The 20,100-nt window shown below is 43.3% G+C and overlaps 1 protein-coding gene across 1 annotated transcript in view; it reads left to right on the top strand.

Moving 5' to 3' along the window:
• Window positions 1–20,100, top strand: part of MAN1A1 (mannosidase alpha class 1A member 1) — a 417,034-nt gene that overhangs the window by 133,829 nt on the left and 263,105 nt on the right. The window contains exon 3 of the mRNA XM_069235393.1: window positions 16,756–16,871. Within this exon, the coding sequence (XP_069091494.1) occupies window positions 16,756–16,871 (116 nt within the window). The remainder of the gene's footprint in view (window positions 1–16,755; window positions 16,872–20,100) is intronic.

Genomic DNA, 20,100 nt, shown 5'->3' with positions numbered 1-20,100 from the left:
TGGAGCCGCTCCACTATGGCAGGGCAATCTGAATTTTAGGCCAGATCCTGCTAGCAATTGCTTAACCTGGCGTCAACCCCTAAGTGCTTATTTAATTTAAGCAAATACTAGTAGACCGTGAGAGCAATGCATTAATTCGCTTGCCTCAAAAGCTTTTCTTCAGAAGTAATCCAAACACTGCAAAACATGAGACGTGTAGAGTAGCTTCCAAAAAGCATTGATTCAAGGAGTACTCCACATGTCTCCATTTTATGGGCATCGTTGATCCTAGCCCAACCTTTCTCTCTGTCCTGTGTGTGAGGTGGTGGTCTGTTGCACCCCCGACTGGGAAGGGAGGTAATATTAAACACCTTGTGATTTAGAACATCAGGCAGCACCACTACAGTGTCTCCAGGATTTGAACAGAAAGAGTCATGGTTACATATACTTGGCTGCCTCCCTCGTTCTAGTTTAAGGCATTTCACCAAAAGCACCTTTTTTCCACCACCCGGACTGTCCTAGCCACCCAACACCTGGACTAAGTATGCAGTCTCTCTGAAAACTTAAATCTGACCCCTGGAATGTATCTCTGTTTTTATATTGCTCGAACCAGGTCCAGTATGGCCACATAGCACTTTAGAGGACCATGAGGTAAACGTGAAGTGCATGGTGAGTAATGTAGAGAAAACAAACACAAACCGAGGAATTGATTGGGATGTGCATTAGTGTTAGTTGCTGGTATAACTGGGGAAAAAACAGAGAATCTGAAGGACTAAACTAAAAGTAATCAAAATACTATTAACTATTAGTCTTTAAGTGCAGTAATAATGTATACCAACGGTCCCTACTATCATATTTTCCGAAAGAGAAATTCCGCGTAACTCCGAACTTGAGAAATTCAAACAATACTTCTAGCTGTGATGTTCTCCAGTATTGGATCTTTCATAGATTCACATGCTTGAATCATCCCCGTCGTCTAGGTGGGAGCCTCACAGTAAGTTTAAATACATAAAGCAGTAAGTCAGTAAGTTTAAAACCAGTAGGCCTCATATGGTATTTTGCAGTCTATCCACTTTGTTTTGTGAAAAGACCCAAACCTCAGTGTCAACCAATCGGGATTCAGCCCCTCCCAAACACTCACAACAGAGGCTGAATTCCCTCAGATTTTCTACCGCACGTCGTGTGAAGGGAGTCTCCCTGAGCTCTGCTCAGTTTCCCTTATTTCTGACTGAAGATTGTTTCTCTCAGGAAACTAGCTTTACAGCTTTATCATGTCTGAAAAGACAAAAAAGGGTCTGTTCAGAGACTGTGACAGTTGTGGGAAAAAGAGACTGCATGTTGATGACCCCCACAAGAAATGAATCTACTGCCTCCGTCCAGACCACAAGGTGAGAGACTGCAAGATCTGTCGCACCTTTAGTCAAAAAACCCTCAAGGACCATGAGGGTAGACTTCTATTATGGCTGCAGAAGCAGAAAGCCATGGAGCATCCTTCCTCAGACGAAAGTGAAGCGTCATCTCATGCTTCTCGCCCTCAGAAAAGAACAGGTGAGAGAGGGAGAGTGTCTGAGCCACCAAGGTGCCCAAGAAGATGAAACAAGTCTCTACTGAGACAAAAAAGGATGTTTCCCATTCAGACACACTAAAAAATTTGCCAAAAAAGGTTCATTCAGAGCCTACTACGACTTTGCATAGGAAAAGCACCTCAAAAAAGACATCTGTCTCTTGTCACCCCAGAAAGACCCAGAAAAAGTCTCTTCAGGGAAAAAACACCCGTCGACGACGGTGACATCTACTACAGTGTCGTCGACGTTCACAACAGCGGTCTCACCAATCATGACGTCGTCACCGTTGTCGTCGACGATAATTACGGCAACATTTTAAAAAAAGGATTCGTCGGCAAACACATCGTCGACGGCGGAGGCCTCCTGGGTTCACCAATCGACCAGGGCACTCCCTTCTATGAAGCACCTCTCAATGAGGTTTAAGAAGGCACCGCCGACGACGGCACCTACAGAGGATACGTAGACGAAACAACGGTCGACGAAGACACTGTCGACGAAGGGCCCGTCGACAAAAATACCGTCCGTGACGGATCCGTCGACCGATCATATCGACCACAGCATTCACAATATATAGACCATCGACCTTCCTGGATACTCCACCGCACCATTCATCAACTAGTCTGCCTTATAATCAGGATGACTCCACCAGGTTCTTACCCCTTTCACTTATCACCATGGGGGACAAAGCATCTGATATTCTGCCAATGCATACCTCACCAAGCAAGGTATTGCCATACCCCCCACAACATCTCTTAGATGATGATGACGATGATGCATACTCCCAAAACGACTGGATGTTTGGGGCAGCTAGTATCCCGTCTCAACTCCATGTCAAGTGCCAAGATTTTGATGATGAGGACGAACAGCATTACCAGACGAGTTATGCCTCAACATCCTACCCACAGGCAGATCAATCGCCCCTCCATGTCTAGCACACTAGTAGCGGACCTACAATATATGCTTAATGACTACATCCACGCAGACCACGCCACCTAGACCTGAAAGCTACCAGACACCTCGTCAAACCCAGACTACTAATCTTCCGGAAACACCACAGGCTAGCATACCGGCAACTAGCCAAACTCAGGAAGCTCATCCCTCGTCAGACGACGAAAGGGAAGAGGGTGAGCTAAGAGATTCTGCAACTAGTGAATGGGATGATTATCTCGTCCCCACACCATCTCCACCTCCAGCAGGTCCAGTAGATTTGCCTCCAGAAGACATAGGAGGTTTTCATAATCTGATAGTGAGAGCGGCAAAGCGTTTTGGCCTTTCAATGGTCTCTCATGAAACAGAGTGTTTTCTGTACGACTTCAAAGAGCCATCAAAGAGATCGGTAAGAGCTATACCCATAGTAGATTTCTTATGGCAAGAGGGTTTGAAGGCAATGAAAAATCCTGCAACAGTGCCTTCACAACTGCCAAGATTAGAAAAGAAGTAAAAGGCCCCAGATGATTCTCCGGCCTGTTTAGTGTCACAGCCAAAACCTGATTCTGTGATATCACAGGTGGCGCAGCGACGTTCCAGAAACCCCTCCGCCCCTATAGCATCTCCCCCAGACAAAGAAGGGAGGAGATAAGACAACATCAGTAAAAAAATTCTCCTCTGTTGCAGCGGTCACAGTTAAGGCGGCTAACTCCCTCGCCATCCTGGGAAGATATGATCGCCAAATGTGGGCAGACATGTCTGCTTTTTAGGATCTCCTGCCAAAGGACGTCAAGGTGGAAGCAAAAAAGGTGTTGCAGGAGGGAGAAAGGGTTGCCGCAGAGATTATAGACAGCGCAATAGACATTTCTCTAACTGGCTTCAGGCAATTGGCTGGCGCAGCAGTCCTGCGCAGGCAGGGATGGCTAAAGGCCACATCATTTAGACCGAAAGTCCAGAGTCGCGTTCTCGACATGCCTTTTGATGGAGAGGGTTTGTTTGGGAAACATGTCGATGACATGTTACAGGCCATCAAAACTGCTACGGATACAGCAAAATCTCTAGGTACCCTTCAATATAAAAAACAACCTTTTCGTGGAGCAAGGGGAAGAGGAAGTTACTCCTTTCGAGGGGGATACCAACAGTACAAATCCCAGTATCAGTCTTCCTCCACAGGATCACAACACCAGTACCACCAGCAACAGCAGCATTACAGGTTACCACTTGCCGCAGCTTATAAACATCCAAAGAAGGAAGGAAGAGGAGCTGCCCGAGGAAGAGATACGGGCAGAAAACAATGACCCGCCAGTCATCTCAGCACTTCCTCACCCACCAATGTCGAGGGTCGGAGGTCGCATCACTTCTTATTTCCTCCAATGGGAGGCTATAACATCGGACAGATGGGTACTCGATATAGTGGCCAGAGGTCATACTCCTGGAATTCACGCAAACACCACCAATTGTTCCTCCATCTGGCCCCTCCACCCCCGAGGATGACCCAACTCCTCAAGGAAGTAAAAGTGATGCTGAGCAAAGGAGCGATAGAGCCAGACCCTTTTTCTCAAAAGAACAGAGGATTCTATTCCCGCTTCTTTCTCGTAAGGAAACCCTCAGGAGACTGGCACCCCATCCTGGACTTAAGAGCGCTAAACAAGTTTCTAAAGAAACAGTTGTTCAGGATGGTAACACTTCAGGATGTCCTGCGTCTTTTAAATGCTGGAGATCTGGTGGCATCCCTAGACCTCCAGGATGCTTACTTTCATATTCCCATGCATCGCAACCACCGCAAATTCCTAAGGTTCAGAGTGGGTGGTATGCACCTCCCAATTTCGAGTTCTCCCATTCGGTCTCAAATCGACCCCCAGAATCTTCACAAAAATTTTGGCTCCGGTAGCAGCGCATCTCCGCCAGTCGGGTATCCAGGTTTTTCCTTACTTGGACGACTGGCTCATAAAGGCACCCTCAAAGTTGCAAGTAATGCGTCATATTTCGTATTGCCTTCAATTGTTAAACAGCCTGGGGTTTGTAGTCAACTACCAGAAATCTCAGCTCCACCCCAAACAAGTATTAAACTTCCTAGGAGCAATACTAGACACAGTCCACAACAAAGTGTACCCATCTCACGAGAGGAAACAAAAACTAACCTCCTTAGCAGGCAGACTCTCCAAAAAAAAGTTCGTTTCAGTCCGCATCTACAAATCATTGCTAGGGATGTTCTCATCTTGCATTCCGCTAGTCCCAGACTGCAGGCTCCATATGCGACCCCTGCAAGAGCAATTGGACATACAATGGACCCAGATCAACGGTTCGTTCGAAGACAAGAATCACATAACACCTCTAATGCAAAACACTATGAGGTGGTGGGCGACTCTAACCAATTTGTCAAACGGACTTTCATTCCTTCATCAAACACCCAGTTACATAGTAACAACCGATGCCTCTCTCGAAGGATGGGGTGCACACTGCCAGGACCTGCAAATCAGCGGATCGTGGAATGCAAAAGAGGTTCAACTTCACATCAGTAACCTAGAACTCAAAGCAATACACTTAGCTCTAAAAGCTTTCTTGCCAAAGCTACAAAATTCAAGCGTCCTAATCAGGGCGGACAACACAACCAGCATGTTTTATCTAAACAAGCAAGGAGGCACGAGATCCCTACAACTCTCGCAGCTAGCGCAACAAATCTGGACATGGGCCATCAGCACAATATTTCACTCAAAGCGGAGCATGTGCCAGGACAAACCAACGTTCTGGCAGACACCCTGAGCAGAACAGTGATACCTTACCACGAGTGGGAGCTAGACCAGAAAATTCTCAACCGACTTTTTCTATTATGGGGCAAACCGAACCTAGACCTATTTGCCACTCTCGAGAAAAAAAAATGCCAGTATTATGCAAGTTGGCTTCCCCAGAAAGGTTCGTGGGGGAATGCGTTTTCGATGAGATGGTCCGTGGTTTATGCCTACGCTTTTCCTCCTATCCCGCTCATTCCGAGAGTCATCAACAAACTAAAGACGGAGGGTTGTCGCCTCCTATTCATAGCTCCCAGATGGCCCAGACAAGTCTGGTACACGGAGCTCCTAATGCTTTCTGAACAGCCACATGTGCAACTCAGACAGAGTCCGACTCTCTTAACGATGCACCAGGGACAAGTCAGGCACCCAGATCCGTTATCTCTTCATTTGTCGGCTTGGCTCCTGAATACAATGAATATTTGAATCTCAAGATTTCCTCAGAGTGTAGAGACATCTTAGCAAAAGCTAGAGCTGACACTACCAACAAAACCTATAGTCTTAAATGGAAACGTTTTTGTATATGGTGTGCAGCAGAAGCCATACATCCCTTTTCCGCTCCTCCAGAGCAGATACTTCTATATCTCTTGCTCTTGGCAAAGTCAGGACTTTCATATTCCTCCATTCAAGTGCATCTGGCAGCAATCTCGAGGTACTGCAGATCACCACACAGGGTCTCATTATGTTCCACAAGAATTGTCAAGCAGTTCATGAAAGGCCTTTTTCGTGTGTTCCCACCAGTTAGAAAACCTCTGCCTTTATGGTCCCTGAATGTTGTATTAATGCAGCTCATGAAAGCTCCCTTTGAGCCGATCCACAAAGCCGATCTAAAATTCATCTCATGGAAAACAGCGTTACTACTAGCTCTTACTTCAGCCAAAAGAGTCAGAGATATTCAGCCTTTCACTGTCAAACAGCCTTTCCTCCAATTCACAAACTCAGGTGTGATCCTGCGAACAAATCCAAAGTTCATCCCGAAAGTTCCCTCATCGTTTCACTTGAATGAACCAGTCATCTTAAAAACCTTTTTTCCAAATTCGCAAACAGTAGCCGAAAGGACATTACATTCCCTTGATATTAAAAGGTGTTTAAAGTTTTATCTACAGAAAACACAAACGATCCGCCAGTCTGACCAATTATTTGTTGCATTTGGCGGAACAAGAAAGGGACATGCGGTGTCCAAACAGACTATAGCCAGATAGATTGGCCTGGCAATTCAATTCTGCCATGCAAAAGCAGGTAAACCGCTCCACAACAAGGTGAGAGCCCATTCCACAAGATCGATACCCACTTCAGCTGCACTCTTTGTAGGGGTGCCACTGCATAGCATCTCCAGAGCGGCCACATGGTCCAGCCAGCATACTTTTACAAAACACTACTGTCTCGAGGAAACTAGTAACGTCGATACAGCAGTGGGACAAGCAGTGCTGAGGCATTTATTTTTTTAAGGTGAGCCTCTTACACATCCCACCACCACACTCAAGGTATGTTCGATATTGGTTCTCAGTCTCGTTAATATCTAATTTTATATCATAGTGTGGTTTAAGATTGTGCTTCATATTATTCGTAATCTCAACGCCTTTTTATATTGTGTTAACATGTTGTAGACCTCAAAACAACAACAAAACATATAGTGTCAATTTTCTGCCATACAGCTTTCTCTTTTATATATATATATATATATATGTTCGATGGCATGTGTAGCTGCAGATACACATGCTGTGCACAGTCCTCCATCTGGTGTTGGGCTCGGAGTGTTACAAGTTGTTTTTCTTCGAAGAAGTCTTTTCGAGTCACGAGACCGAGGGACTCCTCCCATTTCGACTCCATTGCGCATGGGCGTCGACTCCATCTTAGATTGTTTGTTTTTTTCCCGCCATCGGGTTCGGACGTGTTCCTTTTCGATCCGTGTTTCGGGTCGGAAAGTTAGTTAGAATCTCGGAAAAAATCGTCGGTATTGTTTGCGTTCGGTATCGGGTTAGTTAGAACAAATCAACACCGAATTTTGAAGAGCTCCGGTGGCCCTTTGGGGTTTTTTCGATCCCCCGTCGGGGCCTGGTCGGCCCGGCCACGTGCGACTTCAAGGCTGATGGAACGGACCCCATTCCGCTTCTGCCCAAAATGCCATAACAAGTATCCGTATACGGATCAGCATCTGGTCTGTAACTTGTGCTTGTCCCCCGAGCACAAGGAGGATACTTGTGAAGCCTGTCGAGCGTTTCGGTCGAGGAAGACGCTGAGAGACCGAAGAGCCAGGAGACTACAAATGGCGTCCACGGCGACAGGTCAAGAACGTTTCGAGGAGGAAGAAGAAGCTTTCTCCATCTGCGAGTCGGATTCTGAAGAACTCGACGCCGAAGAAACACACCAAACCGTGAGTAAGACGTCGAAAATCAAGACTCACGAGAAGTCCACAAAAGCCCAGGGGACGCCACCACCAACAGGCCATGGCTTAACCCAAAAACTAGGTGACCGATACAAGGCACCGAAAAAGGGCATGCTGGTGTCGAAGTCATCCGACTCCGGTCGAGATACCGCCACACAGCAACCTCGCAGCCGAGACAGCGGCTCCGAGAAACTTCGGCACAGAGACAGCGGCACCGAAGAATTTCGGCACCGAGACACCACGCCGAAAACAAAGAAGGTTTCTTCGGAGCCTAAAAAGACTTCCGAAAAGGTTTCGGTTCCGAAACATCCAGCCTCGGAGCCGAAAACTAGTTCCTATACAGAGGAACAAGGATTAACCTCCCAATTACATAGATTTGGAGAGGAGCTTCAAGCGGTAGAGCCTGACTACACGCAAAGAAGGCTTCATATTCATGAGGACACAGGGAAGATAACCACTCTTCCCCCAATCAAAATAAAAAGGAAACTTGCCTTTCAACAAAAGGACAAGCAACCACAGGCAAAAGTGGCAAGAAAAACAACCCCGCCACCGTCTCCACCACCATCAACACATGCATCACCAGCAACAACTCCACCACTGATGCACTCACCAGCTCATACTACAATGAGTCAGGATGATCCCGATGCATGGGACCTTTATGATGCTCCAGTGTCTGACAACAGCCTAGACTCCTATCCCACAAAACCGTCACCACCTGAGGACAGTACATCCTACACCCAGGTGGTCGCAAGGGCAGCCGAATTTCACAACGTCACCTTACATTCTGAACCAATTGAGGATGACTTTCTGTTTAACACCCTATCCTCCACCCATAGCCAGTACCAAAGCCTTCCCATGCTCCCAGGAATGCTAAAACATTCAAAGCAAATATTTCAGGATCCAGTCAAAGGCAGAGCCATAACTCCAAGGGTGGAGAAAAAGTACAAGCCACCGCCAACAGATCCAATCTATATTACAACACAACCAACACCAGACTCATTAGTTGTCGGGGCAGCTCGTAAGAGAGCCAACTCTCATACCTCAGGAGACGCACCACCTCCAGACAAAGAGAGCCGCAAATTTGATGCTGCGGGAAAAAGGGTTGCAGCACAAGCAGCAAATCAATGGCGTATTGCCAATTCACAAGCACTTTTGGCAAGATACGACAGAGCTCATTGGGATGAAATGCAACATTTCATCGAACACTTACCCAAGGAGTTCCAAAAAAGAGCGCAACAGGTGGTAGAAGAGGGACAAAGTATCTCAAATAATCAGATACGGTCTTCCATGGATGCAGCAGATACAGCTGCAAGGACAATAAACACTGCAATCACGATACAAAGGCACGCATGGCTGCACACTTCAGGGTTCAAGCCGGAAATCCAACAAGCTGTGCTCAATATGCCATTTAATGAACAGCAATTGTTTGGGCCGGAGGTTGACACTGCCATTGAGAAACTCAAAAAAGACACCGATACAGTCAAAGCCATGGGCGCACTCTACTCCCCGCAGAGCAGAGGCACATTTCGGAAAACACCTTTTAGGGGAGGGTTTCGAGGTCAACCCACAGAAACCACAACCTCACAAACAAGGACTACTTACCAGGGTCAATATCAGAGGGGAGGTTTTCGGGGACAATATAGAGGGGGCCAATTCCCAAGAAATCGAGAAATTCCAAGGCCCCAAAACTCCTCAAAATAAACAGTGACTCACAAGTCACACAACCCCATCACATAACACCTGTGGGGGGAAGACTAAGCCAATTTTACAAACTTTAGGAGGAAATAACAACAGACACCTGGGTCTTAGCAATTATCCAGCATGGTTATTGCATAGAATTTCACCAATTCCCTCCAAACGTCCCACCGAAAACACACAATATGTAAAAACAACATATAGATCTTCTAGGACTAGAAGTTCAAGCATTGCTACAAAAGGACGCAATAGAATTAGTGGCAAATCTACAAAAAAACACAGGAGTTTACTCACTGTACTTTCTAATACCCAAAAAGGACAAAACTCTGAGACCAATACTAGATCTCAGAACACTAAATACTTACATCAAATCAGACCACTTTCACATGGTCACGTTACAAGACGTAATCCCACTGCTCAAACAGCAAGATTACATGACAACATTAGACCTAAAAGATGCGTATTTCCATATACCAATACATCCTTCACACAGGAAATACCTAAGGTTCGTATTCCAAGGAATACATTACCAATTCAAAGTGTTGCCATTCGGAATAACAACTGCGCCAAGAGTTTTTACAAAATGCCTGGCAGTAGTAGCTGCACATATCAGAAGGCAGCAAATACATGTGTTCCCGTACTTAGACGACTGGTTAATCAAAACCAACACGCTAAGACAATGTTCACAGCACACAAACTACGTCATACAGACCCTTCACAGGCTAGGTTTCTCGATCAACTACGCGAAGTCACACCTTTTGCTGTGTCAAACACAGCAATACTTAGGAGCGACAATCAACACAGCAAAAGGGATTGCCACTCCAAGTCCACAAAGGGTTCAAACATTTCACAAGGTAATACAGGCCATGTATCCAACACAAAAGATACAAGTCAAAATGGTAATGAAACTCCTAGGCATGATGTCTTCATGCATAGCCATTGTCCCAAACGCAAGATTGCACATGCGTCCCTTACAACAGTGCCTAGCATCACAATGGTCACAAGCACAGGGTCAACTTCTAGATCTGGTGTTGATAGACCGCCAAACATACATCTCGCTTCTATGGTGGAACAGTACAAATTTAAACCGAGGGCGGCCTTTCCAAGACCCAGTGCCACAATACGTCATAACGACGGATGCTTCCATGACAGGGTGGGGAGCACACCTCAATCAACACAGCATCCAAGGACAATGGGACATACATCAGAGGCAGTTTCACATAAATCACTTAGAACTGTTAGCAGTATTTCTAGCGCTGAAAGCATTTCAACCCATAATAACCCAAAAATACATTCTTGTCAAAACAGACAACATGACAACAATGTATTATCTAAACAAACAAGGAGGGACACACTCGACACAGTTGTGCCTCCTAACACAAAAAATATGGCATTGGGCGATTCACAACCACATTCGCCTAATAGCACAATTTATTCCAGGGATTCAGAACCAGTTGGCAGACAATCTCTCTCGATCACCAACAAACCCACGAATGGGAAATTCACCCCCAAATACTAAACAATTACTTTCAAATTTGGGGAACACCTCAAATAGATCTATTTGCAACAAAAGAAAACTCAAAATGCCAAAACTTCGCATCCAGGTACCCACAAGATCAATCCCAAGGCAATGCTCTATGGATGAACTGGTCAGGGATATTTGCGTACGCTTTTCCCCCTCTCCCTCTCCTTCCATATCTAGTAAACAGGTTGAGTCAAAACAAACTCAAACTCATACTAATAGCACCAACATGGGCAAGGCAACCTTGGTACACAACACTACTAGACCTTTCAGTAGTACCTCATGTCAAACTACCCAACAGACCAGATCTGTTAACACAACACAAACAACAGATCCGACATCCAAATCCAGCATCGTTGAATCTAGCAATTTGGCTCCTGAAATCCTAGAATTCGGGCACTCAGACCTCACACAGGAATGTATGGCGGTCATAAAACAAGCTAGAAAACCTACCACTAGACACTGCTATGCAAATAAGTGGAAAAGATTTGTTTATTACTGCCATAATAATCAAATTCAACCTTTACACGCATCTGCAAAAGAAATAGTAGCATACTTACTACATTTGCAAAAATCTAACCTAGCTTTCTCTTCCATTAAAATACATCTTACTGCAATTTCTGCTTACCTACAAATTACGCACTCAATTTCATTGTTTAGGATACCAGTCATAAAGGCGTTTATGGAAGACAAAGAGAATTATACCACCAAGAACACCACCAGTTCCTTCATGGAACCTCAACATTGTCCTAACACGACTCATGGGTCCACCTTTTGAGCCCATGCACTCTTGTGAAATGCAATACTTAACGTGGAAAGTTGCATTTTTAATTGCCATCACATCTCTAAGAAGAGTGAGTGAGATTCAAGCATTTACCATTCAAGAACCATTTATTCAAAAACACAAAAATAAAGTTGTTCTACGGACCAAAACCTAAATTTTTACCAAAAGTAATCTCACCGTTCCACCTAAATCAAACGGTAGAATTACCAGTGTTCTTCCCACAACCAGATTCGGTAGCCGAAAGAGCACTACATACATTAGACATCAAAAGAGCACTAATGTACTACATTGACTAATTCGAAAGACAAAACAATTATTTATCGCCTTTCAAAAACCTCATACAGGAAATCCAATTTCAAAACAAGGCATTGCTAGATGGATAGTTACGTGCATTCAAACCTGCTACCTTAAAGCTAAAAGAGAACTGCCTATTACACCAAAGGCACACTCAACCAGAAAGAAAGGTGCTACCATGGCCTTTCTAGGAAATATTCCAATGAACGAAATATGTAAGGCAGCAACATGGTCTACGCCTCATACATTTACCAAGCACTACTGTGTAGATGTGCTAACTGCACAACAAGCAACAGTAGGTCAAGCTGTATTAAGAACATTATTTCAAACTACTTCAACTCCTACAGGCTGAACCACCGCTTTTGGGGAGATAACTGCTTACTAGTCTATGCACAGCATGTGTATCTGCAGCTACACATGCCATCGAACTGAAAATGTCACTTACCCAGTGTACATCTGTTCGTGGCATTAGTCGCTGCAGATTCACATGCGCCCACCCGCCTCCCCGGGAGCCTGTAGCCGTTTAGAAGTAGATCTTAAACATTTGTACATTTGTAAATATATTACTTAAAACTTTATTATGTACATACGCATTCACTCCATTGCATGGACACTATTACTAGCATACACAACTCCTACCTCACCCTCTGCGGGCAAAACAATCTAAGATGGAGTCGACGCCCATGCGCAATGGAGTCGAAATGGGAGGAGTCCCTCGGTCTCGTGACTCGAAAAGACTTCGAAGAAAAACAACTTGTAACACTCCGAGCCCAACACCAGATGGCAGACTGTGCACAGCATGTGAATCTGCAGCGACTAATGCCACGAACAGATGTACACTGGGTAAGTGACATTTTCCATATATATATATATATATATATACAGGGAGTGCAGAATTATTAGGCAAGTTGTATTTTTGAGGATTAATTTTATTATTGAACAACAACCATGTTCTCAATGAACCCAAAAAACTCATTAATATCAAAGCTGAATATTTTTGGAAGTAGTTTTTAGTTTGTTTTTAGTTTTAGCTATGTTAGGGGGATATCTGTGTGTGCAGGTGACTATTACTGTGCATAATTATTAGGCAACTTAACAAAAAACAAATATATACCCATTTCAATTATTTATTATTACCAGTGAAACCAATATAACATCTCAACATTCACAAATATACATGTCTGACATTCAAAAACAAAACAAAAACAAATCAGTGACCAATATAGCCACCTTTCTTTGCAAGGACACTCAAAAGCCTGCCATCCATGGATTCTGTCAGTGTTTTGATCTGTTCACCATCAACATTGCGTGCAGCAGCAACCACAGCCTCCCAGACACTGTTCAGAGAGGTGTACTGTTTTCCCTCCTTGTAAATCTCACATTTGATGATGGACCACAGGTTCTCAATGGGGTTCAGATCAGGTGAACAAGGAGGCCATGTCATTAGATTTCCTTCTTTTATACCCTTTCTTGCCAGCCACGCTGTGGAGTATTTGGACGCGTGTGATGGAGCATTGTCCTGCATGAAAATCATGTTTTTCTTGAAGGATGCAGACTTCTTCCTGTACCACTGCTTGAAGAAGGTGTCTACCAGGAACTGGCAGTAGGACTGGGAGTTGAGCTTGACTCCATCCTCAACCCGAAAAGGCCCCACAAGCTCATCTTTGATGATACCAGCCCAAACCAGTACTCCACCTCCACCTTGCTGGCGTCTGAGTCGGACTGGAGCTCTCTGCCCTTTACCAATCCAGCCACGGGCCCATCCATCTGGCCCATCAAGACTCACTCTCATTTCATCAGTCCATAAAACCTTAGAAAATCAGTCTTGAGATATTTCTTGGCCCAGTCTTGACGTTTCAGCTTGTGTGTCTTGTTCAGTGGTGGTCGTCTTTCAGCCTTTCTTACCTTGGCCATGTCTCTGAGTATTGCACACCTTGTGCTTTTGGGCACTCCAGTGATGTTGCAGCTCTGAAATATGCCCAAACTGGTGGCAAGTGGCATCGTGGCAGCTGCACGCTTGACTTTTCTCAGTTCATGGGCAGTTATTTTGCGCCTTGGTTTTTCCACACGCTTCTTGCGACCCTGTTGACTATTTTGAATGAAACGCTTGATTGTTCGATGATCACGCTTCAGAAGCTTTGCAATTTTAAGAGTGCTGCATCCCTCTGCAAGATATCTCACTATTTTTTACTTTTCTGAGCCTGTCAAGTCCTTCTTTTGACCAATTTTGCCAAAGGAAAGGAAGTTGCCTAATAATTATGCACACCTGATATAGGGTGGTGATGTCATTAGACCACACCCCTTCTCATTACAGAGATGCACATCACCTAATATGCTTAATTGGTAGTAGGCTTTCGAGCCTATACAGCTTGGAGTAAGACAACATGCATAAAGAGGATGATGTGGTCAAAATACTCATTTGCCTAATAATTCTGCACTCCCTGTGTGTGTATATATATATATATATATATATATATATATATATACTAATGTAAGTGACATCACTTAGAGAATTACGATAAAAGTACAGTCAAATTAATTCACTAATTCTCAAACATTACTGCTCGTTGTTCTGATTCAAGCATGTGAATCTATGAAAGATCCAATACTGGAGAAGAAAATTAGTTATTTACCTGTAACTGCAGTTCTCCAGTATTGGTATCTTTCATAGATTCACATGCGACCCACCCTCCTCCCCTCAGAGGCTCCCCTATTATACAGATATTAAACTTCACTCTTCTACTAGAAAATCTGAGGGAATTCAGCCTCTGTTGGGAGTGTTTGGGAGGGGCTGAATCCTGATTGGTTGACACTGAGGTTTGAGTCTTTTCCCAAAACAAAGTGGATAGACTGCAAAATACCATATGAGGCCTACTAGGGCCTACTGGTTTTAAACTTACTGACTTACTGCTTTATGTATTTAAACTTACCGTGAGGCTCCCACCTCGACGGGGAGGATTCAAGCATGTGAATCTATGAAAGATACCAATACTGGAGAACTGCAGTTACAGGTAAGTAACTAATTTTCTTAGTGCTCATGTTTTCTCTGAATCTCGGATGACCCTGGATTACTCGAGAAAGGAGTTTTCAACCCATGGATTTACTGCCATCAGAGAGAAACACATTCCTTGCATTTGATGCAGTTGTAACTGTTCAAAACTCTCACTTTTATTTGAAGTCTTCAAATTTCTTAGTATTCTTCACTATTGATAGACACAACAAGCATTTTCAATGCAATGGGTCTCGCGTTTGCTTGAGTTAGTTATTAGCGTTGTGAATTCCTAAGGAACTTTTCTTGCCACATAAACTGAAAATGAAAAGTAATACAATTTCACATAAGGTAGTTGATTTAAAGCACAACGCCATGTGCTTGAAGGTGACTAATCAGAACAAAAAAGACCGGCCCCGTTTCGCCTTTGCATAGTAATAATTTTTTTTATTTTATTTTTAACTATCACGCTGTGTAAAACCTTGAATTAGCAAAGGAGCTCTAGGATAAACAATAGAATTACACTGGTAGTCATGAAACGCTCTCAATTAGTGCCCAGCGAGATTGCGCTGCCTACAAAATAAAGAGAAAAACGAGTCAAGAAACTGCATGGAAACATGGGGCCTCGTATGTTTTCAGTAGTTTGCTGGTGCTCTCGAGGAGGGCTTAACATCAGAAAAGGCATGATGTATGCATACCTTTCACTAATGAAATCAAGAGAATTTTAAAAGGCAATCCCACGAACCAACGAAAGTGATGGGCATGGTTAAAAGCCCACAGAGAGATTACAACAGGGACAGAGCGCTTGCGCGCTCGACCCTGAAAAAGGGCTCACTACGAAAATCATCCGTGGCTGCTTAAAATAATATTGACACAAGTTCATAATGAAGACCGGCAGTGTCGAAGAGGGATAAGATTTCCCTCGAGTAGCCCTGGTCAATCAAAAACTGCAGAGGCCTTCTGGGATAAGTAGTCAAGTAGCTTCTGAAGTACATTTATAGCTGACATACAGTGAAAGCAATACTGTGAATGGTTGCTCATTGCAAACATCTGCCAAATCCGATCCTTCCATGTCATAACCTTGCCGATTCGCGTGTTGCCTGCTGTACCAACAAGATTAGTGGCTATTTAGGAAGCTGTTTGGGTGGAGATTACACCTAGTTTCATCTAACACCTATTGTGGACCTGGAAATTCTCAAAAAATCCTTGGAAATACACTTTGTGGATAGTTACTTTGCCAAATATGCTGTCAGTCTACTAAGTGTTCCTTTACACACAAACCAAGGCTTCTTGAGATTTTCTTTGATACATAAGTATTTACTATTCCTCTCAATGTAGCCCCTAGAGAAGTCACAAAACACCTGTTCCCCAGTTCTAGGAAATATACACAGGACATGTTTCCACATGTACCCGTATATAAGTAACTGATTTACAAGGGTTTATCTTTTTTGAAGATATTGTAGATGTTGGTCTTTTAATCAATTATGACTTTTTATTGTCAGCCGAAGTATTGTGTGCAATATGCTGCATGTCTGTCTAATCCTAATGAATTTAAAAAAAATGTTGGCCTATGAAACCAAACTTCCCTGTCAGACATGTTTTCAGCTGTACAGATAGATGACATTTCCTGACCGAGGGGTGTGGGGGTCGAAGCTGAACTGTATTCCCATACTACAGTGTAGAAATTAGGTTTACTATGCCGTCTTTACCTTTGTTCCCATTGACCACCGTGGCCTTCAAAGCTGCCTAATAATTGCATTAATTTGAAGTTGCATGCATTTCAGCAATGCCTTATTCATGTTTGCCTATCACGTTATCTTTTCAGGTAATATTCAAGGAGCGACTATCGTAGATTCTCTTGATACACTTTTCATCATGGACTTGAAAGAAGAATTCAAAGAAGCTAAGGAATGGGTGGAAAAACATTTAGATTTTAATGTGGTAAGTATGTGATTTTTTTTTTTATTTTTTTTTATTTTTTCATTTTTAACGACTGTTGTAATAAACTTAGCAATGAAAGTGTGACAAAATAAACGTGTTCTCTCTTCAGACTAGCACCCACAAGCCTGGCAAGTGAGGTTATTATAATCGATGCATAAAGTTTGAATTAGAGCTAGACCTGCAAACATTTACATTACACAAATTGCACCCACACACTGACATCCCATGCACTACATGCTGCTGTTTATTGCCTTGCCTATGAGACTTCGTTTGCTTTGGATAAGGATAACTTAAGAACGCTGCTACTTATATATGTGTTTGATGGGCATGGTGCTCTGTAATGTCTTTGGACTACATGCTCTCTTTAAATGGTGGTCTTCATGTATTTTGTTTTTTTCCAAAATTATAATTTGGTTTCTCCCTCTTCTTGTGTGGTATTGAGGAATTCAGCTCTAGTTCAAACCTGACATTTCGTATTCTTATTTGGATATTTGGGTTCGAAGACTATATAGGGTAAGATTTTTTTTCCTATTTTTTTTCCTATTTTTTTTTTTTTTTTTTATCTTCACAAAAACCAATTTGTATTGCAGTTTTTCAGGGGTGGCTCGCCTTAACCCAGTCCTCGATAACGGGCGATCAACTAGAGGAAACCACCAGAGTATGGAGCCCTGGAGTGTGTCATCTGGAGAGCTCTAGCCCAGGTGTACCGCGCCAGTTAGGGTATTTTCCCCACGAGTCATTGAGACGGGTAGGGCGCATCAGTATACGAGTGAGGAGAGTTATAGTAGACATCCCACGCTCACCAGCATCCGCTGCTTCCTAGAGCATCGCCCTCCAGCGAGTGACCCAATACTTAATACTAATCCACAATTTTCCAAACAACCCCTAAGCAGCAGAACAAGATATCTTGTGCCAGAACTACTTGTCGTACTGTGGGATGTCTTTTAATATTTTGACTAATATCCAGCACTGCCAGTTGTCCTTATGTTGAGACAGAGCAGATCTACGGTTGAAGGAGGTGCAGTGAAGATTAAAAACAAGTACACATACACTTTGTTTTGCTAAGTTTTACAATGGCCTCAACCCACAGCTGACCTTTTTAAAAAAAAATAAATAATAATAATCTGTGATTCAGGACACAGAAATGGAAGATAAGATGAGGGATTTCCTGACAATGTTTACCTAAAACAAAGCGAGGTGCGAGAGGCTGAGGATGTTGGAATACTTCAACATAATCCTTCAAACACCAGATGTGTGTCAGTAGGTATATGTCAGCCATAAAATAAATAGCAAGAGCGCTAAGCAGTATAAGGGAAAAGAGAGACCTGAATGAAAGACAGCTTGAATTAGTGAGGAATGCTGAAAAGTAAAATTTGGCACCAGAGTACATTGGAAATGACAACACTAAATGTATAGATTCCTTTATATGAATCTGCTTGAATACGTTTTCCACTTTTCCATTAGCTGACCTGATCTTAATGTTCATTGTTACTGTGCTGCTTGCAGGTGTATCCATTATTAACTGTGTGGGCTCCGGTGTTGCACAAATCGTTGTCACATTCTCGAAGAGCAGGTTTCTTTGACTTTCAGTCACGACAGCCTCTTGAATGGACAGCAATGGTGCTCTAGAATCTGAAATTTGTGGTTTGGCCCCTGGTGTTCGCGAGTGTAGATGCTCAGACTTCAAGCGAAATGCTTGCAAATATTAAATGAAGTGCAAAAGCCATCTGCTGGATGCTGTTAGTAATGGGAACAGTTTAGTTTGTATCGCTTCCTTCAGCCCTCCAGAGTGCTTCCCAGCCTTTTGTCCAGGTTTTACTCTGTAGATGCCCGATGCATACATTGTTGGCATGCAAGTGGGTGATATTTTTGTGCTCTAGAAGTGGCGTTCCTTAGTTATGTTAGACTATGTGAGCTGCAGCATTCCTTCTGGGAGATATGTGTTCCATCACTGTTTATAGAATAATTGGAGTCAGAAGTTTAGTCCTTCATGTTCCAAGCGACGAAGGACCTCCTAAGAGGGCCATAATGTGTTTTTCCTCTGTCCAGTGTGGTTGGAACAGGAAATACATATTTGGTATATCCGTTTTAAACAGCATAGAACTGTGTGCTCAAAACAGATGCTGATTTATTAATGATCAAACCATGTACATCAAGATTTGTTGAGCGCTTTCGAGAGCACTTCTTCGTATCCACCCTTCATTTCATCTTTGTAGGAAAACCTTAAACTTTTTTGTTCAGTCAGTAAATGGCTCTTTCCATCTGACCTTTGGCATGTTTCAGTATAGCACCAGGAAATCTGTGGGTGGTCGTTAGAATTGTGGAATTTCAGTTTATTTTCAAATCTGTTGCAAACGTGTGACTTAGATTAAAGTATCTCACAGTGGTAACAAGATAAGATTTTCTATCCTAAGCGTCATAAGCGAATGTGTGTATGTTACCGTAAGCTAGTTTTGGGATGCGGTAACTTGACCTTTGCCAACATTGTCACTTTTGCAAGACTTATTAATTGAAGTTCATGCTTTAAATATACATCTCTTGCCCCCAATTAAGTGGTGATTCTAACTAGTTTCTCTAATAACAAAATACAAAAACATAGTTGATGTTTTCTATTAATTGGGCAAGACCAAAGGGTTGTTTCTAGACATTTGTAGTTTATACACGTAGCAGCTTGGCAGGCTGTGCCGAGAGAACCCTGTTTTTTGTTCTTGTGTTCTGGATACAGGAAGCACAGTTGATTCAGGGCTCATTCAGAAGATTCAGGGTTGCAGTGACCGTTATCCTGTGCAGTGTTCCCTTCCTGGAAATTGGGGTTGTGACTAGGTCAGCTGCTTCCTTTGTAGACCCAGTGGGTTGGATTGGGATTTCCTTGCTGAATGAGCTGGCTTACACTTCTCCTTTTAAAAAAAAAAAAGTTATGTAAATGTGAGTTCCTTCTCAAACACTTTCACAGAGTACTTCAGATTGTCATGAAAGCTTGATTTGAGGGTGACACCACATGGGATATCAATTATCTTAGTAGAATTGTCTCTATTGGAAGATTCAGCAACACAATGTTGGTTTTATTGATTGGACTCTGTGTTTTTCCACATCAGAAAATATTCTGCCAAGTGAACCAACACCAGTGGATAAGCCCTATCCCTCTCATTAACATTGTGACAACTAATGAAAAGCTGTGATCAAGACAATGTTATCCGGCAATGTGCCCGACTTGACAATCAGGGTAGCC

This window comes from Pleurodeles waltl, chromosome 5 (assembly GCF_031143425.1).
Source record: "Pleurodeles waltl isolate 20211129_DDA chromosome 5, aPleWal1.hap1.20221129, whole genome shotgun sequence".
Classification (NCBI taxonomy): domain Eukaryota; kingdom Metazoa; phylum Chordata; class Amphibia; order Caudata; family Salamandridae; genus Pleurodeles; species Pleurodeles waltl.
This window is presented reverse-complemented; position numbering and strand designations above follow the sequence as displayed.